We start from the raw sequence: 19,890 nt of genomic DNA, 5'->3' as shown, positions 1-19,890 counted from the left end.
CAAATCAGTTCTCTAACGTAAAATCAAAAGTAAAATGTAGATTAAGGTATTTCAGGAGGCGTTTTTATTCAGCATGACTTAAAACTTAATAAAAAACATTCGATGAATGACTCAATAATCTATTAATTATATTACGCTAAATCAAATTATCCTTGTCAAGTTTATATATATATATATATGTATCAGGAGAGATTCTTTACGATAGGTGTCTGTGACTTGTTGGCAATAAATTCTTAACAATAAACAAACAACACATTCTCCACTTATATATTAAAACAAGTCAAACGTATACACAAATGTTCTTTACACAGTTAATTTCCACAGTTGTATTCACAGCTTTAAACAATAGTCTCTTTTCATCCCCACAACTGACGAAACAAATTATTTTTCTCTACTTTTTTATTACAACAAAGTCTATAATAATTTACTTTAGAAATCACTACTATACGATATTTACGGTTAAAGTCATAAACACAGAAACTAGCTCTACCTATCTAACTAACTGACTGTCTATCTTACTTGAACTTCATTTCGGACACATATTTATTGACTGCCAAAGGTCTATAACGTTTTATATATTACGCGATAACATGATACAATAATATCTAATTGAAATGGAAATTTACACGTTTGTGGTAACATGATGCAATAACACAACAACCGCCAATTCATAACTTCTTAACTACACAAAAAAACTTGCGATAAATTATCGCTTCTAACAACAACTAAATTTAACATTCGCTCTGTACTTTAACGGAAACAGTCGTGTATATCTAACAATCCTATAAAATATTCATGCACAATTAACGATGACACAGTTACCATGTTCCACATGCTAATGGTTGCATGACAAATGTAACGGTTCTATTATTATACATCTATTTTAATGTCGATGTTTTTTATTTAAATATATATTTAGAAATGCACATAACATATACTGTTAAATCTCTATTGTAAAATTCCTGCCAATTCACGAAAGTTGTAGAAGATTATCGAGTATAAGAATCAATAATGTACACGTGTATGTAAATGTCAGTATTATTGTTTTAGCTAACATTTAATATATCTCACCTAACGCTTATAAAAGGTAACCAACCTAACGCACGAAGAGACGGTATATATTACTGGTTTGCTCTAGTTGGTATACTATAAACCTCAGAAGGTGTAACTATAATTAATGCTTATTAATCAGGAACTTCATATACTGACCAGGAACGTTTATCAATTCCGAACATTACAAACCATTTAACCTCAACAGAGCAGCATCGCATGTTAGCATTTTTTTGAAGACATTATATATACCCTAGCCGTGAAAAACTTACGTGTGATCAGCGAAGAGCTAACTAGCTCCCCGTTAAAAGAATTTTACCGATATCAACTCGAAATAAATTCACTCATCGTGAACCCTTGATAGATTATCAAGGAAATTCCAGATCAAATAGAAGACTTAATATTGTTTGTAATTTTGTAAAACTTTTGTACATAAACCATTATTTGTAATAACCATTATTATAAATTGTATTATTATTTGTATGTTAAAATATAGTTGTATTAAGAAAAACTATGTGCATCAATCTTATCATCAAATATCACAAATTTGCTAAATATCTACCTCTAATTAACTCCTAAATTTAAGTTATCATTTAATTCAATTTTAGGCTATTTGAAATCGTGATATGTAACATAATAAATTGAAAGCTCGTCTGAGATAAATCATAATATGTAACACACGTTATTGCTATATTGCTACCTTTTGTTTTTGAAATCTCAAACGTGATCTACTTACAATTCATGTCAACTGTTACAGCTGTTGACAATGGAGCAGAAATGTTATTATTTGAAGTTACACAAGTAAATGTCGCCATAAAATGGTGACGCTTCAACATTGGTATCGAAATTTCATTAATAATTGGACCTATTCTTTTTCTTGTTGCACTGTCATCCAATAAGATCGTTTCTCTCCACCAGGTTACGGTAGGCATTGGAATGCCTGAAAAAGTTATGTACACATTTAGAATGATATGTTTTGTTCAAATATTGTATGGGTAACGATTTTAAAAAAAAAAAATTTAAGCGTCGAATGGGTGCATTTGTAATTAATTAAGATTTATAAGCACTGTAAATCATTACTTTGTTTTTCTACACAGGAACGGGTTGAAACTAAAATGGGCACATACAAAATTCCAATATCCACTTTTTTATTGATATTATGCTAACTAAAATAAAATTTTAAAAAAATATTGATTTAAAATATAACAACTTCCAACTTTACCTATTATCAGAGAAGATTATTAAAATAAAACAAGCATAACCACTGTGAGCTCCTTGACACAGTGGGCTCATAGACAACTGTCTTCTGTGCCTTTTTAGTTACGGCAGCCCTGGCTCTACATCATAAGACGTTTCTTGTCAGATTTTTTTTTCTTTTAGTGAGCTTTGCCGACGAAAATAATTACAGTTGAGGAAACCGTTATTGTAAATGTTGGTAAATATTAATCACCACAACAATATATCATTATGTGTTATAACCTAAACTTCAGTTAACTATGATAACTGCAGCTAAAAAACCAACAAATCTTTAATACCATATATAGCCATCTCCTATACTGTCGTTTTGAATATCCTATAATATTAACTTTAGAACGACTATTTAGATAAAAGTAAAAGAAAAATGAGCTAACGAGCTGCCTCTTTAATGTATGTTTAGTGAACAGGTTTCGACATCTGTCAGACACAAACGAATGGATGTTGAAAAGTTGTTCTACAAACATCTTGTGACCAAAAAGTTTGTCTGTTATAATTGTTTGCTACACTGTTTTTGACTCTTCATAATGACATGTACTTCTGACAGTCATTAACACGAACAAGTACATAAAATAATATATATTACCTCCAATTACTTCACATAAAAGTTTTAAAGGTTCTCCCTCGTTGTATGGTCCGATAAGACTTTCAAGATTATTCCCATTCTCATCTTTTATTACAGGTTTTGATGGCAATACTGGAAAGAGTTATAAAATTTCCACTTAAAACTACACTTGAAAATAAAATTAGTTTCGATATTTTAATCTTTCCTTATAATGACATAAACAATTGCATAGCACGGTTTTCAACCACAAACTCAACCTTTCAACACAACTTTATCCACAAAAAGTACAAATAAGAATTAAAAATGGAACATGATAACAAATGTGCAGGTTCTAAGCTCATTATATGAACTATTATTTTATTATTATTAAATAATATTTTACAACTTAATATCATTTTTGACGTCTTTTTATCTTATTGCACTCATTTACTGTTAAAACTTTAGCGTTTTTAGGGATTGTAACAAGGGATGTCCTTATTCATATTAAAATATATTAAAAATACAAATCATCTCTAATAATATCGTAAGCATTACGTCATCGATAATTAATGTACACTTATGAAGCAAGCGCATTGATATTTTAATTGTTAACGTATGGATTTTTTGTCAGTGATTTGTGTGTCATTAAATCAAAATTTAGTAAAATTATTAACCATATTGTGAAATAAGGCTAGAAAAATCGCTAATCTACTGATCACTCTTCACAGGCATTAGTTGCTATGTGACATAAAAGTATATTTTTTAATTTACACAAGAGCTATTAAAATTAAATAGCTTTTTTTTAGCTCTAAAGTTACTCGAGGGCTATCAATATTGAAAATAATTTAGCAGTGTAATGTTTTAGGCAACTAGTCATCACCATTCGAAATATTTACCAACAAGTCGATTACAGTATTAATAATTAGTATGGAAATCTAACTGAATAAAATAATTAATCAATAAACAATTTATTCAATGTTTTATTAAATTAAACATAAGAAACAACAAGAATTTACGCAACAGTAACAACAAAAATATTTCAACAAAACAAAATATAAATATCCATAATTCTGAGACGCTAGCTTTAGAGGACGTTTTGAGGTTATGATATACAGTTTTCACTTTAAAATATGTTGTTTTTGAAAATGAAATATAATACCCCCGCTAGTACAACGGTAAGTCTACGAATTTACAACACTAAAAGCAGGGGCTCGATTCCCCTGATGGGTTCAACAGATAGCCCGATGTGGCTTTACTTTCAGAAAAACACAAAAAACACTTACCGCTGCACCAACGGGAGACAAATAAGAGTGTGTCTATTGGAATATCTTAGAATTCGTGTTAATTTTAAGACATATTCTGCACATTTTATTGAATGCAACTGTTTTTCTCAAAAGTTTAAAAGTTAAAGATAAATCAATAGTTATAACCACTGCGTAATATTTTTTTAAAAAATTTAGAAAACAGTCAGTAACAGTGAAATAATTTACACATATGGGAAAATAAAATATTTTTAAATGACTGGGAAAAATAAGGCAAAGAAAAGGTTTTATATCCGTTATTAATCAAAGAAAATTCTTAAAATCATATACAATTCAATAATGATTCATTTTTACTTGTAATAAGACATTTGTAGAAGACATATTATATTTTTAACACTAAAACATTTATTCAGTACCTTAGTGTTGAATGAACTACTTAGGACTGAAATACTATTACACACTCTTCTTCTTTAAAAAACCCTAAAGAACTGAATAAAAAATGTAGTGTTCAAAATATAATTATCCTACAACTAATATGTTATGACAAGCATTAGTAATTATAACCATGTTTCGCCAACTTAGGCGTTCATACCATAAAAATGGTTGATTTTCTATAAATCTAATTATTTCGTATTACAAGTAATATAAAGAAGATAATAAACGCCGTTAAACCTCTTTTTTAATAATTTTCTTTCATCTTAAAGGATTTTGCTGCCATATTTCATTTGGTTTGATATCCTAGGTTCCCCGAATATAAACCATTGGAACAACATTTAAACCTAATTTCCTAGAATCGTTCAATTAGAACACGTGTGACTGCTACTTGTAATTAGATAAATAAAATACGTTCATTTTTTAAAGTAATATATGATTAACATGCAAAACGCAATTTAAAAAATACCGATTTTTTAATGATAGTATGTTCCAAGTATTGAGAATTCATCAAATGTTTTACTCTCTCAACACTTTATTAAGTTGCACTGCAAGAACTTCAGATTTATAACTTTAATCTAATGTGTAAACAAGAGTTAAATATAGTAAAGATTATCAGTCATCCAATAATTAATAAAAGAAAAAAAAGATTGATTAAAATGTTATGATTCAAGCTTTCTGAATCGTGAGAACGCAGTAAAGAAAAGTTAGCTCTAATCTGAAAAACTAGGTAAAGCTAGTGACTGATCTATTAACATCTGCCGATTAGACAAATTTGTTTCAAAAAACAAATTGGCATTTGTACAGTATATGTTACACTCGTGAATGAACTACTAACAAAAATTGTAAATTTTATTATAATTGTTCTTGAATACAATTGAATTATCTTTAGCTTGACAAATTTTGAAAAGTAATTAGCGTTATATTAATAGGTTATCCTGCTTATTTCTGTCTAAACATTTGGTGTTCGTTCTGTAAATGGATGATAACTGAAAACAGTAAAGTTGTTTATTTGTCAGCTATGATTAACATACGAAACAAAATCATGCAAGAACATATTATGATTAAAGTTAAGTTACTTTTGCATCTTACAAAATTAATTAACACAAGTAACAATTTATTTCAGTTTAATGAATCGGAATAATTTCTGTCATTTTATCTAACCAGGTATAAGAAAATGTGTATGTTTAAAAATTAGCAATTTAAAATGTGATATTAGCCGTTTAAAGTTCAAACGTCAGTATCATTGTAACTTCATACGGTTAAATAGAAAAATGTAGATGTATTATGATATACAAGAGTTTGTGTGGTTATAGACATATTATTACTTCAGTTTTGTACAAAAATAAATAATAAGTTAATTTGATCATTGAAACCATGCATTATTTTACGTTTTCTTTAATCTACTGTAAAAACAATCTGACATGTGGTGCTTTTATTTATCATATAAAATATCTCACGACTAGCCAAAATAATGACCATAAATAATAAAACCATGACACATTTTGAATTCGTAATTCTACAATAGAATATAATTTGATCTTTTAGCGGTGTACTCTAAATGCGAGTGGTAAAATTACCTACTTACAACGCTAAACTCCGAGATTCACTTATCAGCGGGCATGGCAAAGTGGTTAAGACGCTCTACTTGTAACCTGAAGGTCGTGGGTTCAAATCCCTGTCACACCAAACATGCTTGCACTTTCAGCTGTGGGGGTGTTCTAATGTAACGGTCAATCTCACTATTTATTGGTAAAAGAATAGCCCAAGTGGTGGTGATGAATAGTTGCCTTCTCTCTAATCCTACACTGCTAAATTAGGGACGGTTAGCGCAAATAGCCCTCATGTAGCGGAGACCATAGAGCAGGTAGCCCAATGTGTAATTTGTAACGGCAAAAACAAACAACCTTTCAGTAGTAAAGGCAGCATAGTCTCTAAGATTGTTTTCTAAAACCTCTGAAGTTTCTATTTCAGCTGATTCTAAAGAACAACTATAACCTACTAATATACAATGCGAAGTACTGCATCCTATAAATGGTTAAACAGAAACATTTTGGAATTTTCTTCAAACTGAAACCGAAAATATCAAAAGATATTGGACATCTTAGTTTTTCATCTCTATCTATATTATTGTAAATATAATAAAGCTTATTTTTGTATAAACAGGAATATCAGGAACGAAACTAAATCAATGCTTTATCTTTCTAATAGACGATTAATACTATTTTATAAAATCTCTGTTAATAGAAAGAACAATTATCAGTCGAATTTCATATTATATGTATTGTAGCTGGAAATTAAAAAAAATATCAGTTAATGTCTTACACCTACAAATATTTTCAAAAAATCAAAACAGAAGTTATTATTTTTGTATTTTTTACAAATACTGATACTTAACAGATACAAGTTATGTAACTGAAGCCTTTGTATAACTATTTAATTATAATTATAGTTTCAATCAAGTATTGCCCCCAGTGGCACAGCGGTTTGTCTGTACACTCACTTCGTTAAAAACCGAGTTTCGATACCAGTGGTGGGCAGAGCACAGATAACCCATTGTGTAACTTTATGCTTAATTCTAAACAAACAACCAAGTATCATATTTCCAACTAAATACGAACTGGACTTTTAGGACATTTTAACCAACATCTCTGTCTCAAATCTTCATCCATTTATTTCCAGTTCGTAAATCATCAATACACAACAAATTTTATTTATTTCATAATTTTGTGCAAATGTACACAGGAAGCTACCTGCGTTTCTAATTTTGGTATTATAAGATAAAGGAGAAATCGAGAAGTTAACAGTACAATCCGTTAACTTTAAGGCTGCTCTCTTCTGATCTAATAGTGGAATCTGATCATCTTTCATGTAGTGCACCCACCCACACAAAGAGCGAAGCTCATTTCGTGCGGCAATAGGGCACAGAAAAGAAAGTAAATCAGTGCGTGCTTAGAGTTTCCGAAAACTGCTCAAAGCAAAAATATTAAGAAACAAACTATTTGCTACAATTTTACGTTTAATAATTTTAAGTTTTCCTTAAGTTTTAATCATATATCTTTATAAATGTAACTTCAGTTTTTAAGTAAAGCCTATAAACAGCATTTTTGGGAAAGAAGTGTGTGGTAAGGAAAAGAAAATAATACAAAAATGTAATAAATAAATTTTGAACAAGCAGCAGGATCAAACAGAAAAACAAAGAACTGAACAAGTTGAATGTGCACATAGTTAAAAGAAACGTTGCAAAACATTCGCTTTTGTTAATGAGAAGTATTTCTAAGAATAGGAGTTAAATACCAGTCAATATTGGTTTATACAGGTAATCAATGAAATGGTATTACAAGATAAGATGATATATTGTTTTAATTTACTCTATGTACAGTATGTAATTTTCATTACTTTTCGAAGTTTGAAGTATTATATATTCAAAACATAAATTATGTTAGGGCATTATTTTAATTTAATGGCATAATTTCGCAATTCTGTAACTTTTCAGTGCTTTTAATGTGTATAATAAAAAAAAGATATTATAATAGTAATTTATACACAAATATATTTGAACTTATAAGCCATTTCTATGTTTCTGTTTGATGTACAGCGACATTACCAATTTCTCAGAGTAGTGTTTACTTGAAATAACGGCTAGACTCTACATTATCAATTGTTTCAATTATGTGATAATTAGAGCTTAAATAAGTGAAGAAATCAATCAGTCACATCATATTAAAAAACAACGAAAGGTTTTTATCATAATGGGCAATGTCTGGGAAATACATCATGATACCACTGACCACTGACCAATGACCTTCAAGATGCTATCAGTATAACTTGTCCTTATTTTTTTGAAGTCCACTCGACAACGGTATGATCCACTGTCTGAAAGAGTTACTGGCTCAATGACAAGTTTGGCGGGACTATCTACAGTTGTAAGGTAAGCCCGACCCGACAAATAGTCGCTTGATAAGTGCCGTCCTTGCCAAAGTGGACCTATTCTTGCATCGAAAGTATAAATTGGAATCAGTACGTTATCTTTATACCAGAGAACTAGAAGAGCTTTTTCATCTTTTGGAATAGTAGAAGTCATGTAACACGGAAGCTCAACCTTTCCTCCAGATATACCTTCAACGATATCTATAGAACAAAACAAGTTTACGTTATTATTTATATATGGATAATACATACAAATATAAAACGAATGTATTACCAGAGGTATAACTTGTTATATAGGTATTAAAATGAGAGACATTAAGTTAATAATATCTTATAAAAATGAATAAGTAATTTTATATTTTGCATTCTTAGTTTGAAATAAGGCCTAAGAATACGCGTTCTCAGTAACGTGTAATGTTAGTAAGAATATCTTAGTTGAATATAAAATTAGCTTAGCAATAAAACAAAGAATCATATGTTGAATCCTTTAACAGATATATTGTTCAATCTGTCAAGACTTTGGGATGTGTGTTGTTAAGAGAAAAGTTACTACAAATAACAATATTTCTCCTACATTTACAAAATAAAGAAATCGTTAACATTTGATTTAGATGAAATATCTTAAAACTATATACACTCTGTTTTGTTATCTTAATAATATATTTACTCTTCTGTGACTCAGCGATAAGTTTGAAGGCTTATAACACTGAAAACTCCATTTCGATACCCGGTGGGCATGGAACACATAACTCATTGTGTAGCACTTAACAACAAAATACTTTATTCAAAAATATCCTTAATCTGTTACACTGTGTTCGAAATTCTGGTAGTATTCCGTAAATATGGGAAATACATAATTATTACACAGTAAAAAAAATGTTGAAAAATAGAAAATAAATACACACGTGGCGACGTTTCACAAGAGTTAACCTGACACGTGTGTACTTATGTCTTTTATATCCCAGTTATATCTCAATGACTGTTATAATAATTGTAGGAAAGGATTTATTTTAGAATTTCTGTTCTAAGCTGAAATTTTATTTCCCCGTAACTATACAGCGTATATGTTAGCTTAATGAAAAATATTTTGCTAAGATATTCAGGTAATAAAACTGTCGACGACATAACCTTGAAATAATTGTACTTTACGTTTCGATTTACTTTGTTTAACAGCACGGTCAGATGGTTAAGGAGCTCGAGTTGTAATTTGAGGGAAGCGGGTTCGAAGCCCTGTCGCACCAACGATGCTCACCCTTTCAACCATGGTGGAGTTATAAACGTAACGGTCAATCCCTCTATTCGTTGGTAAAAGAGTAGCCCAAGAGTGGGCAGTGGATGGTGATGACTAGCCGTTAAATTAGGGGAGGCTAGCGCAGATAGCCTTTGTTTAGCTTTGTGCAAAAAATAAACTTTGTTTTAATCTGTGGTGAAGCTTTGGATTTTGAAACTAATGAACTGGGTTCGGATCCACGCGAATTAATAAAAAAAAATATATTTCCCACTTTAAGCTGTGGATGTGTTATAAGCGTAACAGCCAATTTGTTAGCGTGATTGGTAGGTGATAGAGTGCCTGATGCCTTCTCTCTGAAGGTAACGAGGAAGGCGGCAGATAACCTTAGACGATTTTCTGTAAAATAGGATTTTTTTTTACTTAATCTAATTGTAAAATGAGAAATAGTTATAATTGGTTCTCAAAAGAGTTTTCAAAATAATTTTTTATGTAATTTTAATTTCTATAGAAAAAATATTCGATTTAAAATTGACCTCAGTGTCCATCGCAGAATCTTATTATAGTGCATATTGAGGTGTCAGGCAATAAATAGGATGTACTCACAGTTATGAGACTGAGCACAATTGACGATAAAAACTTCAGTTTGAAGGACAACGCTGGAATTAGAGCATCATTCTTATAAATTTGATCCCAAGTATCAGTTGGGTGCAACAAAACAGTAGCTATTGTGAGTTTCAAAATTAGTTTTTAATTGAATATTTACTTGATTAACTGTTTAGTCGATAATTATAATGATAATCAATTCCTTTCTATTTCGTCCCTCTCTGATACAACGGTAAGCCTACGGATTTACAATGCTAAAATCAGTGGTTCGATTCCCCTCCGTGGAACCAGCAAATATCCTGATATGGCTTTACGATAAGAAAACATACACATCCCTTCTGTTTCAATAAATGCATTCCTTAGTATTGTACGATTACTATTTTCTTGTATAAATGAAACATGATAATGTTTTTTCTCATAAATATTTGAAATTACAATATACTTTATAAAGCAAAAACAGTTTTTAATTTGCTCTTTGTGTGATGAGAGAAATGTGGTCCTTTTCTATTCTTAAGGTATGATAAACAACGTATCAATAAAAAAATCCCTAATGATGCTGTTAATTGCAAATATTCATGCAGCGGTTATGTACTACAAATACAAGCTATTAGAAGTAAAAGGAAGATGAAAGGAAAGTGTATTATGTGAGCTACAGACAACGTGTTCCTCCATGGCCCAACTTCAGTGTTTGATATTACTCTCAAGCATTAGATCAAACCTTTACTTTAAAGTTTTTATGGTGAGTCTTATGAATAATTTACTCACATTTCCTGAAATTCCTGAATGTCTGTCAGCCACCAAAAGAGATAACGCTTTCTACATCGTGTGTCTATGTAAATATTAACTGTGTTGTATTACATCGTTTGAAAGCGTTGCTCTTTATCATTCAAATTATGAATGTTAATTAATACGTGCTTTTAGAACTAACATCCTAGAGAATAAATAAATAAAAGTAATTTTACTCAAGCCGGAAAATACGCTTATTTATAATTCTCTGTGGATTAAATTCATCTATAAAATGAAATAAAAATAAAGTTTGGTTTATTAAAGTTCTCGTATCCTCTAAAAAGACAAAACACATCCTTCAATGCAACTACAACGATATCGTAAGACTGCACAAATCAGAATCCCCGTCATACCAAACATGTTCATCCTTTAAGCCATGGGAGCGTTATAATGTTAGGTCAATCCCACTATTCGTTGGTATAAAAATAGCCCAAACATTGGCGGTGGGTGGTAAACACTAGCTGCCTTCCGTTTAGTCTTACACTGCTAATTTAGGGACGGCTAGCACAGATAGCCCTCGAGTAGCTTTGCGCGAAATTCAAAATAAACCAAACCAAACTAAACAAATCATAATCAGTGATGTCGAGAAAACCCACTTGTAGAGAAATATATATGCAAAAACGGCTAGTTTGGGTTGAGAAAATTTTTTACGTAGAGGAGTGAACAACGGTCGAAGGTCAAAATGTTGTTCACTCCTCTACGTAAAAAAATTTCTCAACCCAAACGAGCCGTTTTTATATATATATTTGAACAAATCATAGCTATCCTACCGCTTTAGAAAGTACGCTCAATCAGGTTGAACACAACGGTTTTCTTCATCAAACTATTCTTGATACATGTTCTCCTGTTAATAAAACTGTTTAGAAATACCACAGAAATCTGGAGCAGGTAGAGAGAGAGAAACCCAAGTGGGCCCAACATGGCAAGATAGTTTGGGGCACTCGATTCCTAATCTGAGAGTCGCAGGTTCGAATACCCGTCACACCAAACATACGCGTCCTTTTAGCTGTGGGGGTGTTATAAAGTTACGATTACTTCACATTTCGTTGTTTTAAAAGATACCCAAGAGTTGGCGGTGGGTAGTGATGGTTAGTTGCATTCCCTTTAGTTTTACACTGCTAAATTAGGAACTACTAGAGCAGATAGCCCTTGTGTAGCTTTGCACGAAATACAAACAAACAATCAAATAGAAACACTAATAAGCATCATAGTATTAACATTTTTATTCTTCCTAACATTTAGAGGGAACTATACTTACTAAAATGTTACTGGAGTTTTACGAAATGAACTTTCAGTATCCATTGATATATTTTTTAATATAAAATTAAAACCATTTTGATGTATACCTGTAATCTCATAGCTGTATTTCACTTTGAATAATAATAATTATATTGAGCTACATCATTAAATACATTTGGCTGATGATCGGAATTTACTGGAAACAATCATTTATCATATATCTGTATTCCAGATGAGATTCAATTATTTATAAACTACCTGCAGAGACAACACCCAATTATACAATTCGTAACAGAAGTGTAAGAAGATAACAAACAGGAAACACATAGATTCAAGTACTGTTTGTTTAGAATTAAGCACAAAGCTACACAATGGATTATCTGTGCTCTGCTCACCGCAACTTCCGAAGCATGGTTTCTACAAACTGAAATAAATACTTCAACAAAAACACTCAACAATGTAAAGGTGGACGTTATAGGCTGCCTAGACTTTTCAGAATGAACAAACTTAGTGATAAAAAATGCTTAGTATAAAAAGTAAAAATATTTCACTACAGCCATCTTTGAGAATGGATGCCTGGAACACTTTAAAATTATTAAAATAAAATAGATAGATACCAATAATAAATAAGAAGAACGTGTTAAAAGACACGATTGTGTTACACTATTTCAGAGTTATTCATAATAATATTCAGAGGATATGTAACCAGCACAAAGTCGGAAGAGTATCTAGAAACCGCAACACAATAAACTGGATTTAGTACACAGTAAACAAACTAAAGATGCAATAAAGAGTCAGAACACTATTTACGGCATCCACTTATTTGTGGACTTCAATACATTAGAGACACAAAGCGACCAAGACAAATTAGAATTCATAAGAGTAAAATAATTACAAGACTCTGTAATACCGATCTTTCCACAATAGCTTAAGTTACTAGAGAATGAATAATATTAAAATAATCACATATAAACCACACGCAAGAAAAAAAACAAAAACCTTCTACATACACCTAACTAACAACACACTCAATCAACTTAGTACACACGTGACAAAAATGCTGAATATCTCATTTAAAAACGATGATATTTAGCTGAATGATTCAAGTACTAATAGGGGAGTGGATAGTACGCGAGACTTCTCATTCCAAAAACCCAGGATCAAACCCATGCCATAACCACTACAAACACAGTTCAAAGAACTTCTCAGAAGATGGAAATAGAATCTGGAATATAGAGCATAAGGGTAATTAGTATATAAATAAATAAGGTGCAAATATAGTTTATTATCTTTTGAAAGTGAAGCAATCAACATTCTTTATAATTCTTTATACTCTTTTTAGTACAAATAGGCAAGGTTATTAATAAAGTAGTCTTGTTGGTGTAATGACATCAGAGTTGCTTTTTCATTATCAAGTTTTATTTATTTCATGTGACAGAACGTATTTTAAAAACGAAGTATGTTATAAGGTAAAACCTTAAGACACTGTTGGTTTAAAACTTCGATAGAAGATAACTTAATAAATTACACGACGTCTATCTGTACAGCCGTCCCTAACTTTAAAGTGATAACCTATAGAGAAAGCAGATAGTCAACACCATCCACTGCCATCTTTTGGACTACTCTTTATCAACGAATATTCTCTACGATCAGAATGGTCATTGTTTGGATTGGATAATGAAGTTCACACAGGAATTTATTACAGATTTTTGAAAAAATAAACATTAGAAGGATTCTTTCTGTATTTTACTCATTTCGACGTAAGAAATCTTGTTTTATCTGTTTTTATAACATAGAAAACTCGCATCAAAAATATCACATTGAAAATGAACTAACATTATCTTCTGTTTATGGCTCTGATATTATGCACAAAATCGTAAAATACAAATATAAATGCAACGGATGTTGAACTACGTTACATACAACAGCTTTCAAAATTACTTTTGTTATCACTTAAAAAGAAATAATCAGATACACTCTGATAATTTTGTCGAATACTTTTTTCTCAATGGGATAGGAATATATTTTGAGCTAACTTCAGTTAAATTCCTTAAAAGATATAAAAAAATCTTTTCAGAACCTTTTCAGACAATAAGTCACTCTTGTTTGTTTTTCAACATTATCATGCAACACAATGAAAATATCTAGCAACAGCATTTGAAAGAAGAAATTTTAATATATATAAAATCTAGATTTAATTAAATTATGTTGAAGACTTCACATTTCAGAGATAGAAATATTTGATTAACCGAATTTTTGTTTCAGTTAACGAAAGATATATTGTGATTATATTAATAAAGAAAAATCAGATTTTATGAAGAAATTAAACAGAATATATCCTCTTCTGATGTTCAGAGAATGCTCATACAGATTTGATTTTTCAACTATATAATGAAAGTAAATGGTTTTATTAGAAAATTATCTAGAACTCTGTTAAAATTGTGCTATCACAAATGTATTTTAACAGCTTGATAAAAGTGTTTTATTTGATTCAGTAAAGAACTTCAAGATTATTATAATTTCTCAAAACATACATTCTATACAAAGTTCTGACCAAGCGTATTTCAGTTAGTAAAAGGCCCGCCTCTGTTGAATTTAGTCGTAAGTACATTATGTACTGTTTTGTGGGAATTATTTAGCAACTACCTTAAACAACCACTGGAAGTTAAGGAATTTAAAAAAAAAAACTTGTGAGCTTTGAAGAGGAAGAGCTCTTGCATGAGTATTTACGATATGAATGTCCGACAAACAGAAGCTTTCCTACTCATATTCAAATCCGTTGTGGCTAATTTCTTGAAAACGAGAAGACAGCAGCAGATGTGAAATGTGTGTCTGACTGGTTAAATGTAATGACAAATCACAGCCGCAGATCAGCACGTCCACTGGACACAGCTAATTTTCGTTGTTTTTGTCGGTAAAATTATTTCACGGGCTATAGTCTATTCTCTGCTTCCCACGCTGAAAAATACAAGATGATGGCTCTTCTTGTACCTTAAGTGTTAAAATGTCGGAGATGAACAATGAAAAACCATCATCTGCAGCAACAGACCCCAATGTTCGTAGATTTTGTCAGCAGAAAAGAACTGGATTTGATTTTAATTTTGAAAATGTTTTTTATATGTTTTTGTCGTTCCAGTTGTGAGTGTATCATAAAATATAACTGCTTTAGTTTCTTAGGATATGTTACATCAGTAAATTATTGGAGGCATGAGTTTCTTAAGTTATCGTAACATTTTGGACAATGCTACACTGCCTACTCTGACGGAAGAGATGTGTCGCTTTCAGTATGATAACACACCATAACAAGTTCTGTATATAGAAGTAAATTGAAACAAACAACATACAGAAACTGTATTGACAATTCCTTAGCCTAACCCGTTTGAACTATTAAGTCAATTTGAGGAACGCTTTCTGGTAACAAAATAGCTTGATTCCAAAATCTCTGAATTTTCGGAACTGTTATAATGAAGAGTGAAGGTCTGTTTAATGATATATGGTTGATGAGACTGTTTTAAGAACAGTAGCCAGATACGATGAACGCCAAATGTGAGCTCACTTTCTATTATTAATATGGAGTAACAATGTGTGCCGTCCCAAAAATTCTGATAGTGTAATGTATTTGTATATCATGTCCAATTATTTATATCTTGGTCTTAACACTTTCATACATTAAATACTATTGTTTATTACCTTAGTGGCTGATTCTGAGATGCAATTGACTGAAATCTAAAGGCTGAAAGCAATTATTTTTACTAATGTATGTAATACTATTAATTCAAGGAGTCGGTTCCTTTCTTGAGTATCTGGTGAATTTAAACTGAGAGAGTTAAAGAAAAGGCTTACAGAAATGCGTTTCTCTCCTATTTCTAATCAATATTTTTGTATTGATATATTAGTGTATATAATTTTCTTTAAAAAAAAAAAAGAAATGATATAGTTTCATGAGCATAAGACATTCAGGCGACAATATTAATAATCCAGAAATTGAATATTCATTTAAACCAAAAACCCTAATAAAATATTTAGCAACAAAAGAATGTAACATAAAAATTGAATTAAAAACGTGAAACCGACAAAAAAGTCATCATAAAAACGATTTTGCACAAATGATAATTTAACTCGGGTAAAGTGTTGTTCAAACAATAACAATAAAACTCATTATAAGTTGTTATGGAAGTAAAACTAAACTAATAAAGTTCACCGTATAACAACTGTTAGAGAAAATTCGAATATTGTAGCTTTGGTCTTCTCCAATTTATAATAATAATACAAACTATCATTTTATATGAAACAGTAACATAAAAGTTGTTAAAGGCCGCTAACGAATCACTATACGTATATGCCTGAGACCCTTCAACTAAAGCTTTTCGGAAAAACACTTACTAGTTTTGGCCTCAGGAAGGTGGAAAAATGTCATTAGCGTCAAAAATATTTGAATCAATCGTCCATTAAAGATGGTCATCTCTATATTCGCTACTGAGAACCTTTTCAGGGAATAAATTTATGCACTACCTAAATTATATTCACTTCAGAGATGAGTTTTTGCTTGGAAAGAAAGTGTCAATTTATATTTGTTTGGATTATCTAAAACCTTACTGGTGGTTAAATTTCTGCTACACAACTGCATTCATCCTCTATCATCTCATAGAAACTGAATTTCTGTGTGTGATTTTCATTTGTTCCCGGTTGGCCGACAGCCAAAGTAATTGATAAATTGCGCCCTCTACAGACAAACGAAAGTCAGTCACAGAAGTTTAATAACTATATGTAAGAGAGGCAGATTTCTTTATATCATCATAAATACTTACGACCCATTTATTCATAGTCACATTAAACATAACACAATAACGGACATTGTGTCTACAAATGTTCTAATAAAGTGATACATCATACTATCATTAGTCAAGAAAATCACAGTGACAGCCTTTTAACTGTCCTGGAGAGTGTCGTAACACGAGCAGATAGCTATTCCATTAAATTCTTCATATAATCACGTTTCTTAAAGCTTTTCATCTTGGTCTCATATATCAATACTTATAAATAACTGAATCTAGGCTACTTCTGTTTTTTTTGTTTACATAAAAAGAATAAGATTTGCTTTACGAATTTTCCAAATTTCGTTTAATAAGAAGACCAGATACAAGAGATAAGGATGTTTGTTAGCTAAACACTCACTTATTTTGAGCTGCTTCCCGTAAGTTAAAATACAATGTTACATTTCGTCACGTGTGTTGCAAGGAAATGTAAATTAAGTCATGGTATTTGTGATACACATTTTATCTTACTACGTAATATTCTCTGAAACTTCAGTAAAGACTTAACTATATTTCCTAATTAAAATTATAAGTGAGAACAGTTATTTTAAAATAATAAGATGTAATGTACATTGATCGCTATTAAGATGTAAGTACACTATGTGGTGGTGGTGTTTTCTTGACCAAAACATGCATCATAGGATACCTATGGGGAATCGATCTATCTTGGGACTTACACCACTTCTGTTACGATGTTTAATATGTGGAATTATTCTTCTGATGAAAATATTAAAAAAACATTAGGAATTTTTGTCACTCACATTGCAGCCCAACCACAACCGTTAATAACATATTGTTAAAAAACTAAATGGCTGAGAGAATCCCAATTTTTAGCGTTACGAGTTTTAAAACTTATCGCTAAATTACTGAGGAGGTAGCTTGATAACTAAATACATATATAGACAGCAAAGTGAGCATAGATACATACAACGAATTTGGTTGGAAAAAAAGCCTTAATATAAACAACAAGTGGCGCAGCATGGCCAGATGGTTAGGGCGCTCGACTCTGAAGGTGGCGGGTTCGAATCCCTGTCACATCAAATATGCTCGTCCTTTCAGCCATAGGGGTGTTATAATGTGATGGTCAATCCCACTATTTATCAGTAAAAGAGTAGCCCAAGAGTTGGTGATGGTGGTAATGAATAGTTGCCTTCCCTCTAGTCTTACACTGCTAAATTAGGGACGGTTAGTGCAAATAGCTCTCATGTAACTTTGCACGAAATTCAAAAACAAACAAACAAATAGACAAACTAAATGGAACGAGCTAACGAATAAGAGAAAAACTCGTGCGTTTAAAAACGCTGTTAAGTAAAACAAAGATCGTTATGAGAAAATATTGATCAGATATAACGTAACAAGGAGAAGAAGATGGTAAAAATGTTTAAACAAATGATATTTATTTGTTTATTCATAAGGATATTAGTGTATAATTTAAAAAAATCAAGCTTATATTATTTTTGAAGATGAAAATTTGAGTCAAATTGCAGTGAACTTGGAGATAATACCACGAGTAGTTATTGAAGTACCTGTGTTTCTCGTAGTGTTGTCATTTCTTACATCGGAGAGGTTTTCACGTAGTTTGGTTTGGTTTTGAATTTCGCGCGAAGCTACTCGAGGACTATCTGCGATAGCATTCCCAAATTTAGTAGTGAAATACTAGAGGGAAGGGAGTTAGTCATCACCACCCACCGCCAACTCTTTCTTGGACTACTCTTTAACCAGCGAATAGTAGAATTGACCGTCACTTTATAACGCCCCCACGACTGAAAGGGCGAGCATGTTTGGTGTAACGAGGATTTGAACCCGCGACCCTCGTGTTACGAGTCGAGCGTCTTAACCACGTGGCCATGGTTTTCACGTGAACAATCTTCTAAACAACGTTCTATTTGACGAATATATACCACATCTACTTGTTTTTAGAGATAACATAATTTATCAGATTCTTCTAAGTGCATTCGAATGACTGTTGTATTTGGAACTACACTGAAATCTAGTTTCTGAGTGATACTCTGGACCAAAATGTTTTTGGTATTTTTATTATATTCTTGGAAAACGAGTGGAGATTCTTCAATAATCTTAAAAATTCCGGGGTTATCATTTAGGGCATTGGGGTTTTGTTTTATGATCTGGAAAACTTAAATTATTAAAATGATACTTAAAGAAAAGCGATATTTAATTGTCGATAGACATAGATTTAATAATAAATTTTAATAGACGATCACAGTCTGCTACTTTGTTTCTCTTATTCTTTATTAACTTTCAAGTACAAAGCTACACAGTTCTTATCGAGTATCGAAAGCGGGAGTTTAGCCCAAAAAGTGTCCAAATTTAACACTCACGTAGAGAATTCCGTTTCAAATACTTGTGTTCTGTAGCTAAGGAAGAATATATAAAACTTTTAGTTTTTGCTTCCAAATTTAATCGATACCTGGCTTTAAGAATACACGTCTTTTGGTGCATGTTTCTTCAAAAATGTTTACTTACTTTATACAAAATGATTTTACTTAAATTGTATATTTAGCCTACGATTCAAACAAACAACAGTTTTTAAATTTTTAATATTTACATATGTGTATTTTGCAGTTGTCTTAAAATAAAAAATGTTAAGATAATGCTAATTTCATATTTTTAAGAATCTGTAAATTTCGCGATCTCTAATGTTATCTACTATATACATATCTATAGTACCAACCTTTATACGATCACAACTTAATGGGTGACGTCAGTTGAACCTAAGAATGAAGT

The 19,890-nt window shown here is 31.1% G+C and overlaps 1 protein-coding gene across 1 annotated transcript in view; it reads right to left on the bottom strand.

Annotated features, from left to right (window-relative positions):
* The window catches only part of LOC143227368 (neural cell adhesion molecule 2-like), a 46,194-nt gene extending 29,233 nt beyond the window's left edge, over positions 1 to 16,961 (bottom strand). Inside the window, exons 1-4 of the mRNA XM_076458823.1 lie at positions 16,715 to 16,961; positions 8,341 to 8,673; positions 2,891 to 3,001; positions 1,787 to 1,990 (exon numbers count right to left, since the gene is read on the bottom strand). Of these exons, the coding sequence (XP_076314938.1) occupies positions 1,787 to 1,990; positions 2,891 to 3,001; positions 8,341 to 8,673; positions 16,715 to 16,793 (727 nt within the window). The 5' untranslated portion in view covers positions 16,794 to 16,961. The remainder of the gene's footprint in view (positions 1 to 1,786; positions 1,991 to 2,890; positions 3,002 to 8,340; positions 8,674 to 16,714) is intronic.
* Positions 16,962 to 19,890: the final 2,929 nt, after the last annotated feature.

The sequence above is a fragment of the Tachypleus tridentatus genome, chromosome 9 (genome assembly GCF_004210375.1).
Source record: "Tachypleus tridentatus isolate NWPU-2018 chromosome 9, ASM421037v1, whole genome shotgun sequence".
Classification (NCBI taxonomy): domain Eukaryota; kingdom Metazoa; phylum Arthropoda; class Merostomata; order Xiphosura; family Limulidae; genus Tachypleus; species Tachypleus tridentatus.
This window is presented reverse-complemented; position numbering and strand designations above follow the sequence as displayed.